Source organism: Rissa tridactyla, chromosome 1, assembly GCF_028500815.1.
Source record: "Rissa tridactyla isolate bRisTri1 chromosome 1, bRisTri1.patW.cur.20221130, whole genome shotgun sequence".
Classification (NCBI taxonomy): domain Eukaryota; kingdom Metazoa; phylum Chordata; class Aves; order Charadriiformes; family Laridae; genus Rissa; species Rissa tridactyla.
The window spans coordinates 118928722-118950305 of record NC_071466.1 but is presented as its reverse complement, the minus strand read 5'-3'; the positions used below and the strand labels follow the sequence as shown (position 1 = coordinate 118950305).

General features: G+C 36.8%; 1 protein-coding gene across 1 annotated transcript; it reads left to right on the top strand.

Moving 5' to 3' along the window:
- The first annotated feature begins 920 nt into the window (after window positions 1–920).
- On the top strand, window positions 921–17078 carry ARL6 (ADP ribosylation factor like GTPase 6). Its single transcript, XM_054188768.1, has 8 exons — window positions 921–932; window positions 1268–1418; window positions 3876–3937; window positions 5656–5724; window positions 7465–7559; window positions 11434–11563; window positions 13523–13578; window positions 16139–17078. The coding sequence occupies exons 2-8, from the start codon at window positions 1296–1298 to the stop codon at window positions 16162–16164; spliced, it is 561 nt and encodes a 186-aa protein (XP_054044743.1). The 5' UTR covers window positions 921–932; window positions 1268–1295; the 3' UTR covers window positions 16165–17078.
- Window positions 17079–21584: the final 4506 nt, after the last annotated feature.

Genomic DNA, 21584 nt, shown 5'->3' with positions numbered 1-21584 from the left:
ACCTGCAGCCTCTTTCTCAGGGATTGACGGAAGCACAGCATGTTTGCATGTTTTCTTAATTTTGACGCCCATCAAGTGTTCGTCACAAACCTAAAACTGGAGAGCAGCAATCAGCCTTTTTGTTATCAGACTCAGGGCTTTGTATGTATAGAAACAAAGCTAATATTCCTATTCTTTCGGGTTGAAATAGGCGGGACATTGATTTGCCAACGTGAAAAGAGTTACACCAATTGCTAGAGCTGTTGTTATATCCTTCTTGTGTATATTCAGCCATTTAGACCGTTTCACTATTAATGTGGTGGTACTTCAACTTTCTGGGGTAATAAAGATCGCAGTCCAAGTTGTCCAGTGCTGTGTGGTTTTTCTTTATTAAGAGAAAAAATGTCCTTCACCACTCCACAAAATTATTCTGGCATTAATTACTTTATTACTGAACGCATCACAAATATTTCAGCTGTCTGATTGCTGAAATTATTCTTAGTGGAATTCATTCAAGACAGACAAGGGTTATCCTCTTCCTTCAGCTAGGTGCCCCGGGGCAATGCATGATGTAAGCTCCTTTGAATGTGCTGCTGCCAGGTAACTTCAATCAATGTCTGGGCAGACTAGAAGTTTGGCATCTGAGGTCTGGGTGAATGTTGTGGTGTCTGGCTTGATGTCTGTTGGATCTATTGTAATCGGTTTCTATTTGTAGTGAACAAGTTCCTAATTTATACATGTTAATATCAGCAAAGCCTGTTACAATTAGAGTTTCAATTGAATTGACAGAGGATACTTTATTTACTTCAGGGTTTAGTAAATTACATAGCAGGTGCTGAAGAAAGGAAATATTGTTTTGCTTTGTTATCTAAATTATGGTGACTGATTGGACTACTGATATTTTAAGTGAAATGTAATGGTCTTCCTTTTTTTTTTTTTCAGTTTGGTGGAAGGTAAGGAGGCATTGCAGCTGTGCTTCTATTTGGACTGCTGAGAATGATGGCAATATTGCTACCCAGTGAATCAAGGACATTGCGATATATAGACAGGGCTATAAACGGCCAATCTACTTTTGTATCAAGGCTTCTTCGCTATAATCAGCTTATACTCCATTTGCTTAGTATACCAAGCAAACCTGCTGTGACAGTATTTGTGTAGTGTCTTATTCACACTGTCCTTTTAAAAGTTTAAGGACTGCTTAGCCACATGCCCACCTATTGTGCTAGCGCTGCTGTACACGTAACTGCTTTGCAACCGCTATTTTCTTCCCTGGTTTTCTGAACAACAGGTGATCCCTGTGTATTTGAGCCAGAATTATGGGATTGTTTGACAAGCTAGCGGGGTGGCTTGGCCTGAAGAAAAAGGAGGTTCACGTTTTGTGCCTTGGCTTGGACAACAGCGGCAAAACAACGATCATAAATAAACTTAAGCCTTCAAATGTAAGTAGCCTACTTAGTTCACTGTTGCTGTTTTGACTGCAGAGTTGATGTTTGTTTAAACTCTTTTTGCATGCCGTTATACTAAATGTGACCATGAAAAAGATGTGAAAAACTTTTTGATTGAGTACAGTGGAACAAATATATTTTAAGAGTTTCGAACTAAATAAAACTAAATCTAAGCATCTACATGCATATTATGAAAACATTTCCCAAAAGAATACTGTTAATGATGTGGCTTGTTTTTTCTAAGATCACTCAATAAGGAAGGGTTTATGATGGCTGAAATCAGAACCTGAAACAGTTTTCTTAACTAATTTAAATAATTGCTACAGGATTGCAATTACGAGTGATGTGTCAAACATTGGGGATTAATACAGTTGTACAACAACTTGTACTTGTCTACATTTATCATGTTTATTTCAATCTCTTCCTGAGAAACAAGTAGATAATAAAATAGGAAATAATGAGAACATGTACACTTAATGGCGATGTCAGCACTTCTAAAGCAGAATGGGTTTCAAAATAAGTAGCATTTATACAGGCTTATACACTTATCCAGTGAAAACTGTTCTTCAGGCTACTAAGAGTGGCTAGTATTCTAAGCAAAACTTAAAGTAGGATTACCTTGTTTCTAGGTGTGTTTATGGAATAGAAATAGATGAATTTTGATAGGCAGGTTCAAAGCCAGAGGTTTGTGCATCTTGGTTATACGCATCTGGGAAATCATGATTTCTGCTGTTTACCTCAGGACACAGTTTTTGGTTTTTAACTTTCATTGAACTTTTCCTGAAGGGTACCACTGGACACTGTTTAAAAAATGTAACGTGGTAGTCTGATAGTCTTCCTAGCATTCCTAGCAATATAAACATCTTACTATCTGCTGACAGTCATTTGGGGGAAATGCTACAATTTGTACCTGGAAAATTATATATTTATGTAACTTTTGAGACCTTCATTGTAGCAGGGTTTTTATGTTGTCCCTTAAGCAGTAAAGGATTCCTAACTAGAGTTGAACAACATCTTCAAGATTTATTACAATAAGAGGTATTAGAGAAGGTCCCAAGGGAATTACACAAATCGAATTTGCTTGCTTTACTGTAAATTGTGTAATGAGAATTTACTTCTGAATGTTTTCATTTAATGTGATGCTTTAGGAGGGTAGCTTTGCATACAACTTGTGTAAGTCCTATACTTGCAAGATATGGCAAATTCTCTAATGTGCAACAAATACTATTAGATCAAACTTGATGAATTTTATTTTTTTTTTTTTTAGTAAGTTCAACGGACAGATGATTTTGAGCTCTGGATCAACCCAGTCTTCTGCTGGGTTGAACTGCTACTTTGGCCTACAAGCAATATATTAGTTGTCTGGCAAATACAAGTGTTTATCTGTTTGCAGTTGTTTCTTCTGGGCCTGATAAATACATTTTAAATAAATGTTAAAGAAATAACTCTTCTTCTCTGCACAAGTTTTCCCTTGTTGATAGGAACTGTTGACTAAACTGTTTATTACGGTGGAATGCCATTTCCATAATGAAGCTGCAGGTGAACAAGCTAAGCGTGCTTCAGTTGTATGCAAGGAGTCAACTGCTTATAGATAGTGTTTTTCATAAGGGGCTCTAGAAAGTCTGTAAAAGGGTAGCATGTCACCTTCTCAGACAGCTCTGTAGTCTAAGGAACGTGACCTTTCTCCCTGCTCAATATCGGTGCTTCTTAAAGGAACTATTCTGTTGTACCAACTTAGCTGGTAGGTTCCTTGGCTACCTCAGCAGTAAATCTGGTTATCAGACAGATCTATTAATAATACTTTATGTTTTGGCCATTCCTCTACGGTAAATGGTGATTTCTTCCAATGGTCTGGTAGGTTGAATAGAAATATGGTTAGGCCGTTGCATAATGTCTGCTGTGTAATTCCCAATGTCGAGCAGACTCCTCCATCCTGTTGACAGAAGTTGGGAATATGGCCAATCTAGTATCTTGATAGAAGTACACCCGCTTTTATCTTAAGAGGCTTGGGGTATTGTGCTGATTTGTTTGGGTTGACGTTGGGATTTCCAAAGTGCACAAATACTGTGAACTTTGACATCGGTCATAATTTTCAAGCTGTTATCTTCCATGTTAACCTATCTCCTATTTATTTCATAGGTAATATCCACACATACATGTACACATAGACTAATGTAAGGGGTGACATCTCACTCTTAAGGCTAAAATGTCTTCAGTTTCAATGCTCTTGTCCAATAGTGTTCATTGTATTTCCTAGAAAATACAAAACCTTGATTTTGAATTACTGTACTTTTCTGGAAACTTTTTTAATATAAAGTATCTGCATTTGTAGAAAGTTTTTTGTATTGCACAGTTTGGGGAAAAATAGTTCTGTAATGTATTAATGTTTCAAATATATTTATTTACATTTTCTAAGTCGGTTTTAAAACTTGTACTTTCTTCCCTTTAAAGGCTCAAAGTCAGGATATCGTTCCAACAATAGGATTCAGTATAGAGAAATTCAAGACATCGAGGTAGTAGTTTCTTTCATTTTCTCCATTTAGCATTAGTAATTAATATACAATAGTTGGACTTACCTCTTTCAGTGGGATGTAACTGAGTATAATGTGTGGTGTTATGACATGACATCCGGTTCGCTGAAATGTTGTAGTACCCAGGAGTCCTAATCATGATCCAAGATTGACAGTGCTGGAATATATTGTATATTTTGTGCTGCTATAAAACTACGTGTATATGTAAAAAAAAAAAAAAAAAGTGTATAAGCATCTGATTTCTGTCAAGAATTTCAGAATAGGGCATTGTTACAGACTTGAGGAGACACAGCTGCTTAGATGGTAACCTATATTCCATTAAGCACTCTCACTGGAGGGACTCTGCAGAGATTGCAGTCTAATCTCATTAAATGAAAAATGGTGGCTACAGCATTAGCAACATAAAGATGGCAGAGGCAAAGGTGAGGAAAGGAGGAAGATATCAGTGGTTAAACAAAGGCTAAGATTTAGAGAAGGAATGTCATGAGACAAAGATATTTCAAGCAGGTAACACATATTATTTTATTATTCTGCAACATTCACAGTGTATTTTTAATGGGTGCAGTCAGTCAGTCTTCAAGCAGCATGCCCCACTGGACAAGAGATCTGTAAGACAGTTGTTTATTCCTTGAGCTGATGTGTGGGATTGATATGTTTCATTTTTATAGGAGGCTCAACAACTGTATTCTGTCACAGTAAAGTACATAAGACAGGTTTGGGGGTCGGCTGTGTGAAAACGTAGATCAATTTATATTGGTTTCCTTTATTCTGATCCTGTAGTAAGAGAGATGACCTGCAAATACACCATGTAGAATGATTTTAAAAAAACAAAAAACCAAAACAAACCCACAACACACCCCCACCCCAAAACCTCATTAATCCGATATTACAATCAAAATATTGTTTTGGGGTTGCTAATAACTTCATGATACGATGATGTCTGGATATAGAGTGGAAAGGATGTTTGGAGAGCTTCCTTTTTTTAAACCGCCTCATTTTGGTGTCACCTCCACTCGGAGAGCTATTTGGGACTACCCAAAACAGGAAAGTCTAACACTGAATTCAGTGTTGCCTCTGTAGACTTTTCAGGAGTGGATCAGAATTTTTTGTAATGTTCTTTAAGTTGACTTGCCGTATTTAGCGTTCGTGTGAAATCTCAAAGTTGCAAAGACTACCCTTTGTAACTTGGTCGCCTGAAATAACCTATTACCAGAATGTGATTTATTTATTTTTTTCCTGAAGGTAGAATTTTTTTTTTTTTAAAAAAAGGTTTTTATTTTGCATACAGAAGCCTCTGGATGCTATTGGTGCCTGCACAGGGACAGAATTTAAGATGGGCTATGGATTTTAAGTCATGGCTCATCTGAATTTCATTTACTCAGCATTATAAACAATATTTGATACTAACGTGATAAAAAGAGCAGCTGAATGGGAGCTTATTTTGTATTTGGTGTAACTTTTTATAATTGGTTTTGTTCTTTTATTCAGAGAATAAACAAACGTGAAATGTCACCATAATAAGATCACAAAACTGGGTAGGGTAGTTTGATGGCAGATAGAGTAACCAGAGTTCCTTTGGGAATCTTTCAATGTTGATTAGGATTCAAGTTGATCTGGATTTTTTTCTGTTAGAATAGCAAAGAAAACAGTTGGAGTTTTGTTCTTTGATTCTGTTCCTCATATACTTCTTTTCTTTGCAGTTTGTCTTTCACAGTGTTTGATATGTCAGGTCAGGGGAGATACAGAAACCTTTGGGAACATTACTACAAGTAAGCCTATCATTTATTTTAAAGCATTGCTGTTCATGTTAGCTGTTGTGTATGCTATTTAAACAGAAGTATGATAATATCTAGTGGTTAGAAATGATTCAGAGAAGACTTACACCTGGTGTTTGACAGAAAAACTTGTTGTGTGGGTAGATATTCATTCTTCAAGAGTGTTAGATGTATGTCTCCCAAAACTTTTGGATTTCAGTAACTGATGTCCTTAGGTTACTCTCAAAATGCTAGCCAAGTGCTTCATAAGCAAATAATTTTTTCTGACTGCTGTATTTAATGCAGTAACTCATCCTTTGTGTCACATAAACTGCTTTTTTCATCTCAACGGTTAGGGAGTTTGTTGGGCAATGCTCACAGTGAACTGTGCACTTGTATCCACCTCTGTTCCTGATCCAGTGCAGTAGTAAAATATTTAATATTAACTTCTGAGAATAATGTAAAAATAATAATGTGCTGTTCAGCTAATAAAGTTAAGCAAGATTTAATTTTGCAAGAATTACAAAATGGCAATCAAATGTGATCAAGTATCTGTGTCTAAGTAGTTATTTGGAGTACTTGAAGCTTGCCCTTTTCTTCTGTTTGACTTGAAACTATCTTCTAGGATGTCCTCAAAGTACACTTGTCTTAAATATATGTAAACTCATGTTCCTATTACTGTTACTTGTTTCTGAAGTTATTTTTTGGTAGTAAATACATGCTAGGACTCTGATTACTCCAGAAAAATAGTGTGCTATAAAAACTACTTAGGCATTCTCAGCTAACATGGAAAAAGAGTTATTTTCTGTTAAAGTTCTTCTGTGCTCCAGAAAAGAATGAACCTTCTCATACAATCTTAGGCTGGTCAAGTTGTTTGTGTTTTTCAGTAGGTCTAGGACTGTTTCTTATCAAAATACAAAGGTAGATGATGCTGGGGGGTGAAGTATCTGTAATGGTGTCTCAGAGAAATATAAAACAAAGGAGAAGTGAATATTACATTAAAATGTAAATTAAAAAATACTTTTTGTGTGTGTTTATAACTATTCATCTGAATTGGTCAGACTTTATTTTGCTTTCAAATAAGTTTCAATAAATGGAACGTCAAGTCACAAGATATCCGTAATATTCTGAAATAATGAATTGAATAGCATGTATATCTGTTGTGACTGTAGTCATATTGCCAGCAAAATGCCTTGATGACTTGAAATAGTTGAAAGTTTTACCTGTTATTCAAAACAAAACAAAAATCCTATTTATGCAGATTTTTCTAAAAGTTAAATTAATCTGCGTGTGCCTAGTTGTTAAACAGCTGTGGACACAGTTTTTTCTGAAAAGGTGATTGACCTTTCTCTAAATAAACATGTTTTAGTGTAGGAAATAAAGAATTTCTACAAAAACCTGTCTTGAGATTTTCTTCGTTTGTCTAATCACGCTGTCAGAGTAGCAGTTGGTTACATTTTCAGAGTTCATTTTTCAGACTCAGTAATGAAATGAAGCTTTTCTGAAGAGTCTGTGTAGACTGAATGTTGTGTAAGCCTCACAGTTAACAGTCTCATGTCGCAAAAAAATTATGCAGGTTACCAAAAGGTTGAATTTCAGGACTAGATTCAAATGTTAATGGTAAATAACAACAAAAATGAGGGGGGTGGGGGGAAATGAGGTCCGTTCGCTTTTTTTTGGTGTTTCTTCTGAAGTCTTTTCTTACAGTTTAAGAGAACCTGTAATTTGCCTCTTTGCTCTTTTCATGTTATGCAGAGAAGGCCAAGCCATTATTTTTGTCATTGATAGCAGTGACAAATTAAGAATGGTTGTGGCCAAAGAAGAACTTGACACCCTTCTGAATCATCCAGGTGAGGAGGCTGTTTTCTCCTTGTCTCCATATTTGTTACATTGTCTTAAGAAAAGCCCTTATCTGACACATTCTGCATTCTGAGTACTTCGCAAATATTTTAGATATTCGTGAGTACGATAATAGTACAACAATAGTAGAACAATAATAGTCTTCAACAAGTTTGGGGGATTTTTTTAATACCTATTCACATTTACAAACTGATCATACTTCAGTTGGCTACACTGAGTTGAACTGGTCTTTTACTAGTCAATATAGATCAAAAGTTGCATTATTTTGAGGAAGACTTAGACTTTGACCCTTTGGAAGCTGGAGACCCTGTATGTCATGACAAACACATACAAAACAGTATCTCCCTGTCTGGATTTTTCCATGAAGACAGCTAATTCCTTTAATGTAACTTTAAATTATTTCTTTTCATCTTCATTATCTTCTTTTTTTTTTTTTTTAATTATGCTTTAGCCAGAAATAAGGATGGATAATTATACCAGTCAGTTTCAATTGCCTATAAAAGGATACACGGAATGGAAGAGAATATGAGAGGATTCATGATTGGGGGCCTGGTTTCAGGGGTTTTGTTTGTTTAGTTTGGTTTTTTTTATACAAAACTACGCTTTTTTTAATTAAGTTCTGAGATCGGTCAATTATTCGCTGCTTTGCCTTTCCGTATAGCCAGCATTACTGTAATGTTTTTGTAAGCAATATGCAATTTTGACTTTCAGCACTTTACATAGTTGCTCTGACTCAACAGATTATAAAGCTACATGCAGGAAATTTAAAAGTGAAATAATCCTCTAATTTCTTATTTATTAAGCTGATAGAGCCTTAACTTGTGGGGTGTCCATGCTGAAAGTAAAAAAGGAGAAGCTGGCTTGCATTTCTAACCAAGAAAAGTAGTACGTGGGAGGGGCAAATATGTTACTGTTATTTTATTTTCAATGAAGACTGCATATAATACCTTAGTTCATGAACAAAGATGCTGCAGCTGAGTGTGTGGGAGCTGACTGGGCCCCTTAACTTCATGTTATGGGCCACTTCAAATGCCGACACTGAAAAGACAGCCTTGCAAGGGTCTCAAAGGGGAAGATGAGGTGAACCAAAGGCTGCAGGTGGATTACACAGAGACCAGGGAGCTTTGCACTAAAGCAGGTATTAACCACAGTGATAAAAGGCAGTTCTGTTTATAAAGTGGAAAACACACAGGACCAAGGGTGAGAGGTAAAGACTGTGGTAGTAAGCTACTGGTTTATTACAACGCGAAAGAGTGAAAATGTTAAGACTGAGGAGGTGCAATCTTAGGTGGAGCTTTTCATTTAGGGATTAATAGATTATTAATGCTGATCTAGCAGGTCAGCGCTTTTCAGTTGTTGATGTGTTTGTGTCTTCTGTTTCTGAAAGACCCTGGCTATGGACACTTAGTACATTCCCTAGAACCTGGAAAGGGCAGTTTTGTATTTCTGCCTTGGAGCAGCTCAGTGCAAATGCAGCAACAGTGTTCCTGTTTTACATTTCTGATTTGGATAGGTCACATCTAAGAGAACCAAAGAGAATAAAAAGTTCTCATAGTAGTAAAGTTTGATAAAAGTAGCTGTTAACTGAATTAATCTATAATCGTTTTACTATATGACTATTTTTATTTGTATTGCTGTTCTGCTTTTCTTCCTGTGTACCCTACTTTCTCCCCATCTGTGCTTCTGCCTCTGTGAACCTCCTGGAGTGATTTAAATTTACATGTTTACTTAAAGTTTAAATATATGCAGGCTAACAACCTTGAATCAATTCCCGTCTTTGAAAATTTTAGCAATCCTTCAGTAAAACAGTTCCCTCTCTTTTTGCCAGACTTTGCCTGAGGTTGTCAGGTGAAAGGGAATGTGTATACTGATGCATTAACAGGGTTAGAAGTTGTACCAGCTGGGACTGCTTTGTGAATCAGAGCTGTATGTTATTTTTACTTACATAAGTGGACAATGCACTCTACGAATAACAGCTTGTTTAATGATTACTGTTATAGTTTTATTTTTTTAATCACACTTCATTTTTCAGCATTTTGCAAGATGGTAGTCTGTAGATCACTTGTTTTAGATATTGACTCTTGGGTCACTTGACCTCCAGCACATGCTTCTAAAATAAACTGAAATTCCTGAAAATTTGAAGTTCTTTGTATAAAATTACGCATCACACATATCTAGTGTCTGGGATTTTTTAAAAATATGTTAACTCATCACTACTTGCAACTAGAAAATGTTAGCTTTCTATTAACTGTAAAAAGTGTGTGGGGTAAATACTGCATAGTAAGAAACAATGTCATGAGGTAGGAAATAATGTAAATTTCTGCAACCACCACTTTATTTAGCAAACATCTTTAACTGTATGTGTATGAGTCTATGTGGGTAGGTTATGCCCCTTTTTAATTGCTTTAAAGAAACACTGAAAATCCCTTTATTAACTTGGCTATTTGCATATGTGATGTCAGCTAATTTCTGTGTCTTAATTTTATCCATAACTTGAAACCTGCGGGTACCAGGGTTCTTTTATTTATACTATAGATTAACGTAGAAGTTTCAGTCAGGAGACACAAAAGCTGTTCAACTATGGAATCAGAGATTTAATGATGCTCTGTGATTGTGTTTTGAGGCCTTTGATTTGTGTTAGATGATAACAGAGGAAAAATGGCTCCAGATAGGGTAAATAGTTGTGAAAATTGTCGGTGTTTTGGTCAGTACTCATGATCTCTGAGTATGGGTAGATAGTGTTATCTCCACTGATTTTGTGGAAAGGTTCAGTAGGCAATTTGAAAATAACATATTTAGGAAGGTTCAAACCACTTCAGCATTTACAGTACGTTGGGGTTTTTGTTTTGTCGTCCCCCATGTCCTGTCCCGCCCCCCCGCCCCCAGCAGGGGCATCTAGCATATGTTTGAAGTTTTTAAATAAATCCTTAGCTTGCTTCCTATGTGAAATAACCTTTTCTTTTTACTGTTATAAAAAGAGCCTGTATAGCAATTTTCATCAGGGAGGTGGGGTGGGGTGTTTAAGTTCTTTTCCCATCAAGAATTAATTGATAGACTCAAATCTAGATTTTGTCTAATCCTGTAATTCATTCTTTGTTTAAATAATGTGAAAAAAATCTTACGCTTGGTCTTGGTGCTGGTAATTTTTTGGCAGTTTTACATCTGTCAGGCTGAAGAGAGTATACTTTTTTTCCTTCCAATGACTCTCTAGTCTTCTGCAGTAATCAGCGAGGCTTATGCTTTTGAATGCGTAAATATGCCAGAAATTGCCAGTGTACTTGGTTTGGTCTGTAGTTCTCACTGCTAGCTGAGAAGAGCTTCTGGAAAAGAAGTCCCTGTTCAAGTGAAGGTAGGGTAAGGGTTGTGCGGACATGTGCATTTTTTTTCCTGTTTTATAAATTCTATGAAGTCGTGGATTTTCTCCAGGATGCTAAAGGATAATTCAGACTACCCTTATGCAACTATTATTGTGAGATTATGAACGAACACAGATCGTTTTTCTGTCTATTTTACACATCCAGTTCTCACTAAGCAGAGACGTGCAGCATTTGTAGGCAGGTGTCTGATCTCCTTCAGAGAATCAGCTTCACCAGCAATTTATACCTACAGCTTTAAATGTATGTATAAAGTAGGGGGAGAGGGGGTGGAAGATCCCAAAGCCTGCCAGGAAGTTTGTAAGCTTTCTTGAAGCATGCATCAGAGGCCATGTGACCCAACAGTGTGCATCTTGATAGAATGCAGTCTTCAGAGAATTGCAGTTACAGGTGAGCAAAATATCTTCCTGAATTGTTTGTAGCTTACCACTTGTAGAGATTAATAAGTCTTGTGTAATGTCACGATAGTTCTATTTCTGCTCATGCCTAGATATTAAGCATCGTCGACTGCCTATTCTCTTCTTTGCTAACAAAATGGACCTCAGGGATGCAATATCATCTGTGAAAGTATCTCAGCTACTGTCACTAGAAAACATCAAAGACAAGCCCTGGCATATCTGGTAAATTTCCCTTTTTCTACCCTTTTATTGGTATTACTTTGTACATCAATATTTTAGTGCTCCCATGCCACTCTGCGTTATATAACATGAATCAACCAGATAAAATGCTGTGCTGCCATGTGTGGAAACAGTAGTAATATTACAATACTTGCTATGAAACTTGTTTTAAAGGCACAATGCATTCATGTAGACTGTGTCTTGACAACTTTCACAATAGAACTGTTACCCAAATAATGAAATGGAGGACTTCCAGTGAAATCAGAAAACAGTGTTCTTATCAGAATAGCTGCTATTATTTTTTGCTGGGAAAATGAGTACAGTTGTTATCAGAGTGCTGCTGCTAGTTTGTCTTGCAGGTTTCAGAATATCGAGAATAAAACCTTGAGAGTTCGTTTTATCCTCTCTGCACATGCTTTAGTAAACTACTGTTGAAAGGCCATTTAGTAAACTGTTCTGTGAATTCAGAGGCATACCATACTCTTTGTACCATGTAATGTTTGAGGGGTTTTTTTAGTTGTAGGACCTAGTGTCTTTTCTTTCTGAAGAACGTAAGCTTTCATATAAACAGACGAATTTTGTGCCAGTGTTCACAAGGGAAAAAAAAACCTCTTCTTTTATCAGAAGTGTTCTATAGAAGTTAGATTTTTGTCTTATTAAAGTCCTCAGATACTATAAATAAAAGTGAAACGGGCAGCTAAATGCTGCTGAAAACTACAGTTTTCATTTTAGGCCCTTTAATATTAAACTTGATTACCCGGGCATTGTTTTGGGGTCACTGCTTTTTGTCTCAGAAATTACACTGACGAATTCACAAGCTCTTTGAAAGACAATGTTATAGCTAACCACAGTTATAACAGTTCACTTTCACTGCTGTGCTAGTTTTCATAAGCTGCAGAATGAGAGGCCTTTAAATAGTTATACCCCTGTGATTCAAAGGGTAGACTTAACACTTTTTCAGTGTAGCTTAATATTAATATATATCAACAGACACTCCTAGGGTTACTGTTACAATGAAGTGTGTATGCATTATACTTTCTTCCTCCAATACTCCAACATCCTCACTGTGTATAGGAACTGAGTGGGAGGAGGAAAGATGCTGCTTCGTTGCTGCTGTTGTAGGTAGTAAACATCTTTTATAGCACAGTCTGAGGAGGGAGTTATCTAAGTGGAGGTGCTGCAGAACAATGTGGCTGCCTTGTGTGGGTGCTCCTCCAGAACCCCTCATGTTCTAGGAACGATTCCTCTGCCTTGAAACTGGAATTAAAATAGATCACATCTTGAAATGGTGCTTTCATATTGGGAAGGTGCTCTAGAATATATCGTTCATAAATGATATATAAAAAAGACATTGAGGTGCTGGAGTGTGTCCAGAGAAGGGCAGTGAAGCTGGTGAGGGGTCTGTAGAATAAGTCTTATGAGGAGCGGCTGAGGGAACTGTGATTGTTTAGCCTGGAGAAAAGGAGGCTGAGGGGGAGACCTTATCACTCTCTACAACTACCTGAAAGGAGATTGTAGCGAGGTGGGGGTTGGTCTGTTGTGCCAAGTAACAAGTAATAGGACAAGAAGAAACAGCATCAAGTTGTGCCAAGGGAGATTTACGATGGATGTTAGGAAAAATTTCTTCACCAAAAAGGTTATCAAATATTGGAACAGGCTGCCCAGGGAAGTGGTTGAATCACCATCCTTTGAGGTATTTAAAAGACACGTAGACATAGCGCTTAGAGATATGGTTTAGTGATGGTTTTTGTCAGAGTTAGGTTGATGGTTGGACTCAATGATCTGAAAGGTCCCTTCCAACCTAGGAGATTCTATGATTTGAGAAGCAGCCCTCTCCATATGAAGAAAACTTAAGTAAACTGTACTAGATGCTACTTTGCAATTCTGTAAATTACAAGTATAGTGATGACTCCACTAAAACTGGTATTTTTACAATTGTTCGTAATTTGGTTTGTTTTTCAGTGCCAGTGATGCTCTTAAAGGAGAAGGATTACAAGAGGGTGTGGATTGGCTCCAAGGTATATCATATGTAATTCTCTTGCTCTATTTTCAGTCTGTTAAATTTTTTAATTTTATAAGGTTTTTTCTTTATTATTTCCTTTGTTTTCTTTCTGTCCACTTCTGCTGTCAGACCAAATTACACAGTGAGTACTGATGCTCTATCTTATATTTGCCTTTCATTTACCTCCTTAACGTACACAAAAGATGTCAGTTTCTCTGACAAAATCGTGTCCAGTGAAATATTAATGCCTACTCTTGCAAACAGTGTGACACTTTCTTGTAACCAATACTAATACCAGCTGCTCCCGTACTTCAATTTATTATTGTGGTAGTTCTGGTTTTTCTTTAATTTATTCTTAAGTGTCCTGTCCCAGTTTTATGTAACTTAATGTTATGTATCAAGAAAAAGTAAATAAGCAGGCTAGAAAAAAAAGCCAAGTCCACAGACAAATACACTAGTTTTTATTATTCAAGTTCAGCTCTTTAATCTAGAGCCAAAATAAGAACAGCTTGCATTATAACGATCACAGCATATGCAGACACTCATAACTACATAGAAAATACCAGATCCAGCTTAGGCAATGTATTACATACGCATTTGTAATTACAAACTTGGTATGGATGCTGTAGATCCTTCTGTTGTATGTTGGTAAGTATCTGGTCTCTTTTGTCCTCCCGTGTATTGGCTAAATGTGTAGAGTTTTTGGTAGACTTATTCCAATTTTAGCTCCCTAATTTGCCTTGCTTACATTGTGAGTGTATTAGGTAGCATAGCATACACTGAATCTGCAAGACAGTGTCTCTGTACCAGCGTGTCTGTGCTCTAGCAGCCGCCAGATGTCAGCAACACCCTAAAGTCGGTGCGACTAAACTCATTTCCTTCAAATTGCAGCTAAATAATATCCAGCATTGTCTCCGATTTAACATATCTCCACTTATCTATGGCTACCAGATTGTCTTTTCTACTTAGAATCCTTACTGCTAATTAGAAAGAGATGGTTTATTTTACTGTGTTATTATAGAATACAAAAAAATTTGGTCGTGTTTTCAGAGGAAGGGATACTAGGCAAAAATTTTTCTTTACAAAGAGATTTACTACCCTACAGAAGAAAAGTCATGCATCCTTCACTATCCTATCATAGCGGCAGATTCCAAATCGCATACCTCTTCCTAGTTTCAGGCATAGTTCTGATTTTTGTAATATTTTCCTGTGATTTTCTGCTTATCTTTGAGGAACCTTCTAAGTTTTGATCCAAATTTTGAGTTGATGTTTTTGCACATAGCTTCAAGCTACTTAAAAGGATCTCAAATCCTTGTCTGAATATTTTCTGACAACACATTTAGATTGTATATATAGATTTTTAAGCATGGTAAGCAGGTGCTTCTGCTGTCACTCACTCACATAGCTCTTCATAGCTATTCATTTCTTATGGATTGTTAAACTTCTTAATTTTCTGAGCTGAAATTCTTCATCGATGGGCTTTATCTAAAAGAATTTCCTTTAACTCCCTGTCTTGGTGTCCTCAGAAGCTTAAGAGGGGTTGGGTTTTAACTGTATTGTTGCCTAAGCATGTGCAGTTTAGCATTTATACTGTTAATGGATGAAGACTTTGATATTGCAAGAAAAATTTTTACTATGATTCTCCTGCTTGTTCCTAGAGCACTTGGAGGGAAAAATTTGGAACAACTCTTAAGTTATAGTGGTCTCTAAAGCACAGCCTGTGGGTGCCATAAAATTCAGTGGAGGAAATGGCACCTGGTTAATGAATGCACAGTCCTCCTTGTCAACAGCCATGCTTTCCTTAGTTACCTTTACCGGACTGCTTAAAGGTAGTTCACAGATTTGGGGAGGCAAGGGCAGGAAGTTTTGCCTTTTTTCCCTAGCGAAGGCTGGGTTTGCCCATTTCCCCATTTTGTAATGGGTTACTATTGCAACCAACATTTCTTCAGTAGAGTAAAACTAACCTGTCTCACAACAGCCTGAATCCAGGTCACGTTCCCTATTAGTGGGGGAAATTGTGCTGATTTCCACATTTTGCAATGGGCATGCAGTAGACTTATGCTAACTAAGGCAATGTTTGAAGTGAATTTAGAGGCGGCAATCAGGCAGCAGTATGGAGAATTGCGGCTACTGACAGCAAAGAAATTTTCACACGAGTTATTCAAAAACAAACTTTAAATCCTGTGCTGTTAGGGAGTTAGTTCATGTGTAGTTATGTGGAAGCTGAAATGTGTGCAAGGAATTGAAATACGTACTTCATAACTTCCAGGACTTAGTCTCATCAAAGTTACCTTATAAGCCCAAAAAAGATAAAAACTGAATTATGTGGAAGAGCCTTCCTGTTTAATTACCAATATTCAGAGGAAACAACATGGCTGTGGAGGAATTTCAGAAGTGAATGAGAGAGCAAGTTGAAAACAACTCTAGCTGCATTGTCCCCCATTCTTGTAACTACACCAAATATCTATTGGTGTTGTTCTGTAAGCTGGACATACTGGGTTATGTTTTCAAAAAGCAAAATACAGCAGGAATTCATCTTACTTGTGTTAAGACTAGCTGTTTGTTTTTATTAACAGATCAGATCCAAGCAATGAAGACATGAGAGATAAATAAAAGATGTATGGCGTTCTTGTACAGACTTTGTCAGTAGGTGTGCAAGTTCCTTGGAAAGGAAGAAGGATTTAAAGAAAATGAACAGTTCAGCTAAAATATACAGTGTTCATTTGTTTCCTTTTAGTATCTCTTCCAGGAAAACTGAATGCAGACAACATAGCACCTCAGGTATGCACATTGATGAATTAAACTGAATCTTAAGACTGGAGAGCATATTTTAAAAAAAAAAAAAAAAAAAAATTTGTGTTAACAATAAACATCTGCATTCATTTGGGTTTAGGTGATAATTAGCCATCAGGAAATGCTCCTCTTTTTTGAGGGGATGCCTTTTGACCAAATGGGTATATTTATTTTCTTAAGAAAGAATAATTAGCACTTCCTGAAATACAGCTGCATGAGATACCTACTGATTTCAGGTGCCCATTTTTAGGCATTTCTGCAATTTTTTTTATTGTGAAGTTTGATGTTGGGTTTTTAGTAACCATCTACAACAAGCTTCTAGAGGAATACTTTGATTTAAGATACAAGGATTCAAATATTCAGTGTATTTGTTACAGATGACTGCAGATGTTTTTAAGGAATAATGAAATGTTATGAATTGGTTTTGTGATATGCCATGGTTATATTTGCATTCCCATCAATAAAATGTCAAATATACAACATGCCATGGTTTGGGGTTTTAACTTAAATATGTTCATTGATGGTCTTTACATCTTATTCTGTTAGTTTCATTTGGAATTTGTTTGTCCGTTTTCCAATGGAAATAGCACTGTGTACTGTAATAAAATGGTATCTTTTTTGCCAAGCTTTTTTTGATTTGCATCTATTTGTTACACTTTTTAATAAACTAGACTACTCTTCCAGATATTTAAAGATCATATGGTTGAAAGTTGAATTTTGGAAACGTAAGTTAAGGGACAGATCACTCACTAGTTTACTAGATCATTAATATGAAATGTGTCTTATTACTTCTGTTGTGTATAAAAACTGTTTTAGTTTCAGGAATAATTTTTAATAAACTTTCTGACTTCAAAGATGTACCATAGGTAACAAATTAAGCCAGTGCTAAAAACTTTATTTGTGTCACGCATCTTATTCCCCTTTAATCCCTCCTCCCTTGTCCAAGACACAAGCAGAGTGGCACTGGCAACACTGTAAGACTGTATTTAACTGAGTGATTAGCTGATTCCTGTGGGAGCTGTAATATGTAGGTCTTGCAAAAGCTTCCCCCCCACCACCTTATTAGCGTATAAACACACAAATGTTCTGTAAGCATGCCTTCTAAGGCTCACTTAGAGGAATATTTGGAGCCAAGGGACCTGCCTGAAATAGTAGAACAGTTTCATGTACTTTCAGTTATTACTAAAGAGTTAAAACTAACTCCCCTGCTTTGCTAGAGGGAACTAAGTCTTATGTAAAAAAAAAAATCTTTCTTACAGGACGCTACATTTCTGACAGCGCAGTTTGTCATGAAAGTATTTCTTTCATGTGTTCTTTCTGTGGCAGCTTTGTCCTTCTGTCAACTCTGACTCTAAATAGCTATACAAAATCAAATACAAAGGAGGAAAATATATAATTCTGAGATGTTTTTGAGTTGTGGGGCAGATAATTTTCTGAATTACTTTACATTGGATAATACAGTAACAAAAATAATACTTGTGGGAAACATCTTTTGCTGAGTCTAAGTATTTCATAATTATTTTGTTTCATGTATATTGCTTATTTAAATGAAATATTTAATTGTAAGTTGGCATTAATTTTGTTTCTACCAAAGAAAATTTAAGTTCTTACATAAAATATATCTGCATTTATGACTTTCTTGAATAATCTGGAGCTTGATGGGTTTCTGATTATTTTTGTTTGTTTATGTTGGACTAGACAAAGTACTACATTTATCTTATGGATTGCTTTTACTATAACGGGAAGCTGTTTGAACCTACCGCTTTGTTCTTCCACCCACAAATCTGAGGAAAGTACACTATTGTCTTTTACTTTTTGCTTTCTGATGTGCTTAGTAAGACCTTTTTGGAAACAGCAGTTAGTTATTTATGTGGATTATTATTCCCCTTCTTGGGTTTTTTTGTTTTTGCGTTTTTCTTAAGTAGCTGTTTCTGTTCCTCTCCTACCAGGACACTGGGCTGGATGGAGATCTGTTGGAAGGAGTGGGAATGGGGACAGTCCCATTAATAAAACATTTGATTTATTTTTTTTTTTTACCATTATTGCTTCAGCCATTACTTGTCTCTCACTTCTAGAACATTTGTGATTGTTCTATGAACATTAAACCTCTGGAGGGATGTCTGCGTGTTCACCCCTCCACTCCCCCATGGTGCATAGGCACAGGTCCATAATATACACAGTTGCTACAGCCTTGAGCTGCTCTAATAACGTTGAGTTTCTTACAAGGCTCATATATTGCACAAAAGCCTCATGCATCTGTGCAAAAAGGCTTCTTTGGAGTTGTTTTCTAAGGGCCCGGTGGCTGTTGGTCTTCAATGCTGTTCTCCCATTACATTTAGGATGTTAAAATAGTTAGAGTAATGAGTTCTACCTGGACGCTCCAAGACAGTTTGCATGTATGAGTTCATTGCAGACAAGTTCCTTTGGACGTTTAAGTGACACTTGCAGAATATTCCTCTTTTTTTCTCCATGTTACTATAGTGAATGTGTTAAGTGGGAGCTTAACAGGGTGACTCTGAGAGAGTTTGGTCTTGCCACCCCACACAATGTTAAGTGCTGTTGCGTCTGTGCACTAAGCACACTGCCCTCCTACGTTATTTATGAATTTCCTTAAAATACACCCAGTAATGTGTAAGACTAGCATTTTCAGCTGAAATACGAGGCAACCGTTCTCACGTACAAAGTACTCCCTTTTAGATCCCTTCTTTAGAAGTCAGGGCTATCAGGTAAATGTGTGAATCCTCATTCTTTCTAGCCTTGCCTCTCTGGTACTCGGGACACGAGACCATGGGAACTTTATGTGTTTAACCTGTAGCTATTTGCAGATATGCTGACAGTCTGTGTGGCCTGAAGACTCCTGGGCAATTTTCTGTTAAGCACGTGCATTTCTAAGTGTTAGAATGTAAATGTAATGGATCCTTCTTTTAATCTCAGCCCTCTAACTATAATATGCTTGGGGTTTTTTATTTACTAATAAGAAAGATAAGCTGCTGTGAAAGGCTAGACGTAACAGCTCAGCTGCACTGCTTAGTTGTCTACAGGAAAGCATTCTGATGTGGTAATATGTAGAACGGTAATGTTGCATTTCAGTGCTTCCTTAAAACAGCTGTGCAACCCTCTGTCTCAGAGAGCCCCTTGTCCCTTAGAAGCTCTAACTAGGAAATAACGTTTTGGCAGTAATAAGAAATAAAATTAACATTGATTCAAAATACTTGTCCTTAAAAGCAAACACTTCTTATGCCAAGAAATACAGTTTAATCTTAAAAGGTTTTGGGGTGGGTTTTTTGTTTGGTTTTTTTTGGGTTTTTTTTTAAGTTTTACTTGTGTGGGAAATTACTCTCCTTATGATTAATTTGTCATCCATTTCTTTATTCTTTCTGGCCTGCCCTATTTCTGCTTCACAGAAATCCTTACAAATCTCGCTCCTAAACTTTCTGGTCTGCTCCTTTTAACTTTTGATGAGTACTCTGCTAGTGAAACTTTGAAGCTCCCTTCCCTGTTGTTTCTTTTGAGAAACAAAATAGGTAATGAGAGAAGGTCACAGAAGACTGGAATAAAAAAAGGGACTACTGAGAAAAGGCTTCAGCACTCCTCTTTGAAAGCAAACTTTCCTGACCTTTCTGAAAGGTTAACTTAATATGCCCTGATCTTTTTTTATTATTGCACAGCCCATACTTGACTGCTTAAATTGTAAAATGCACTGTGACTATGCAAAAGTAATATTATGTGTACTAGCTAATCAGAATTCAGGACTTACAATGCTGTCTCATAACAAATGCCAAGTGTTTTTAGTAATATTCTGTAACCATACTTCAGTTCTGAGGCTCTGTAGCTCCTGTCACAGTAAGTTACATCATGAAAGCATCTGTGTTGGTGTGAACCAGTACTTTGTAATTAATTTACCAGTGTTCAGTCAGTTGGATTGCTATTTAATTGGCTGAATACTTCTAGCCATATGAAGTTCTTGTTCTCAGAAGTACAGTGCGTATCTGTAAACATACTGTTCTCTTTCAGTGGATATCAGGATCTTGCCGTTCCAATCAGCCATGTTTACTTTTTCCACTTTTCTAATGATAGCAAGAAACCCATTCCCACTACCCTTTTTCAAAATCAATTCTTAAAATGAAAGCTAGGCTGCTAATGTCTCTTGTCTACTGTTAAATGATTCTATGTTTCACAATCATATTACTTGGGCAACAACTAACGAGAGTGTAAGCAATCTCCCTGTGATTCAGGGGGCACCTTTGAAGATCAGATTAACTTGCTTAGTAAACGAAGTGTAAATTTAGAAACTTCATGTTAGTCAGTCATTTCGAAAACAATTTTGTCTTTGGAGATCAGTAAGTAGGTTGTAGGCCTAGCAAGATAGTTATTGGACCAAATTTAGTTTGCTGAAGAGTTGCCTAACAGTTCTCAGTACAGGGAAGAAAAGAAAGGATGGAAGAAATCAAGGAAACTGGGATGCATGGAAGAAGTTTGTTTGGGCTGAAGTAGAGTCATGCTAATGCTAACAAATATTAAAGAAACCCAAGCCTCTTGAGACTCAATGAAGTAATCATGATAAACAGCTGAAGTGGATGCTTGGCAATGCAGGCTCCCTAGTGAGGGGAGCAGCCCCATCAAACTCCTTTTGTAGAGCAACATAGTTGGTGCTGAGGACTCGATGTCCCCAGTGTGTGTTTCTGAGTTTCCTTCAGCCTGGCTCCTTTCTGGCCCTCCAGACTGAGTGCCTCTTCCTTGCTGGAGTACGTTGAGCGCACTCTGAGCTTTCCAGTGTAGTTTCATCCAAAAAGAATTCAATTTGTGTACTCCCAGCCTACTTTGCAATGTAAACAAAATTACTGTTAGTGAGGATGATCTTTAAAGTACACTCATGATCTGAACTAACACTCTAGTGTAGGTATGTGGGTACAAACTTAAGAGGGAAACAATCCCAAAGTTTTAAAACCATGGAGTTGAAACCGTGTGAAAGAATAGCAGAACTTGGCATGAGGTCTCCAGATGCCAAGGTTCCCCAGGAATAATTCCAGTGAAATAACTAGTGAAAATACAAGTTTGTAGTATGGTCCAGTCGGAAGCGGGAAAGTTTATTCCACTAATAAAGGATATAACATTAGACAGGGATTAGGTGGTAACACTTCCAATTTAGAGGACATGGCATAATGGGAGTTGTGAAAAATAGGCAGTCATGAGTAAAAAGTTATTACTGGCTGTCAGGCATAGTTGCTG

Excerpts from the sequence above, each read along its gene's own strand:
- ARL6 (XM_054188768.1), top strand. The coding sequence starts at position 1,296 with ATGGGATTGTTTGACAAGCTAGCGGGGTGGCTTGGCCTGAAGAAAAAG. Across the intron at positions 1,419-3,875 it reads ATAAACTTAAGCCTTCAAAT|GCTCAAAGTCAGGATATCGT; the intron begins GTAAGTAGCCTA and ends TTCCCTTTAAAG. Across the intron at positions 7,560-11,433 it reads CACCCTTCTGAATCATCCAG|ATATTAAGCATCGTCGACTG; the intron begins GTGAGGAGGCTG and ends GCTCATGCCTAG.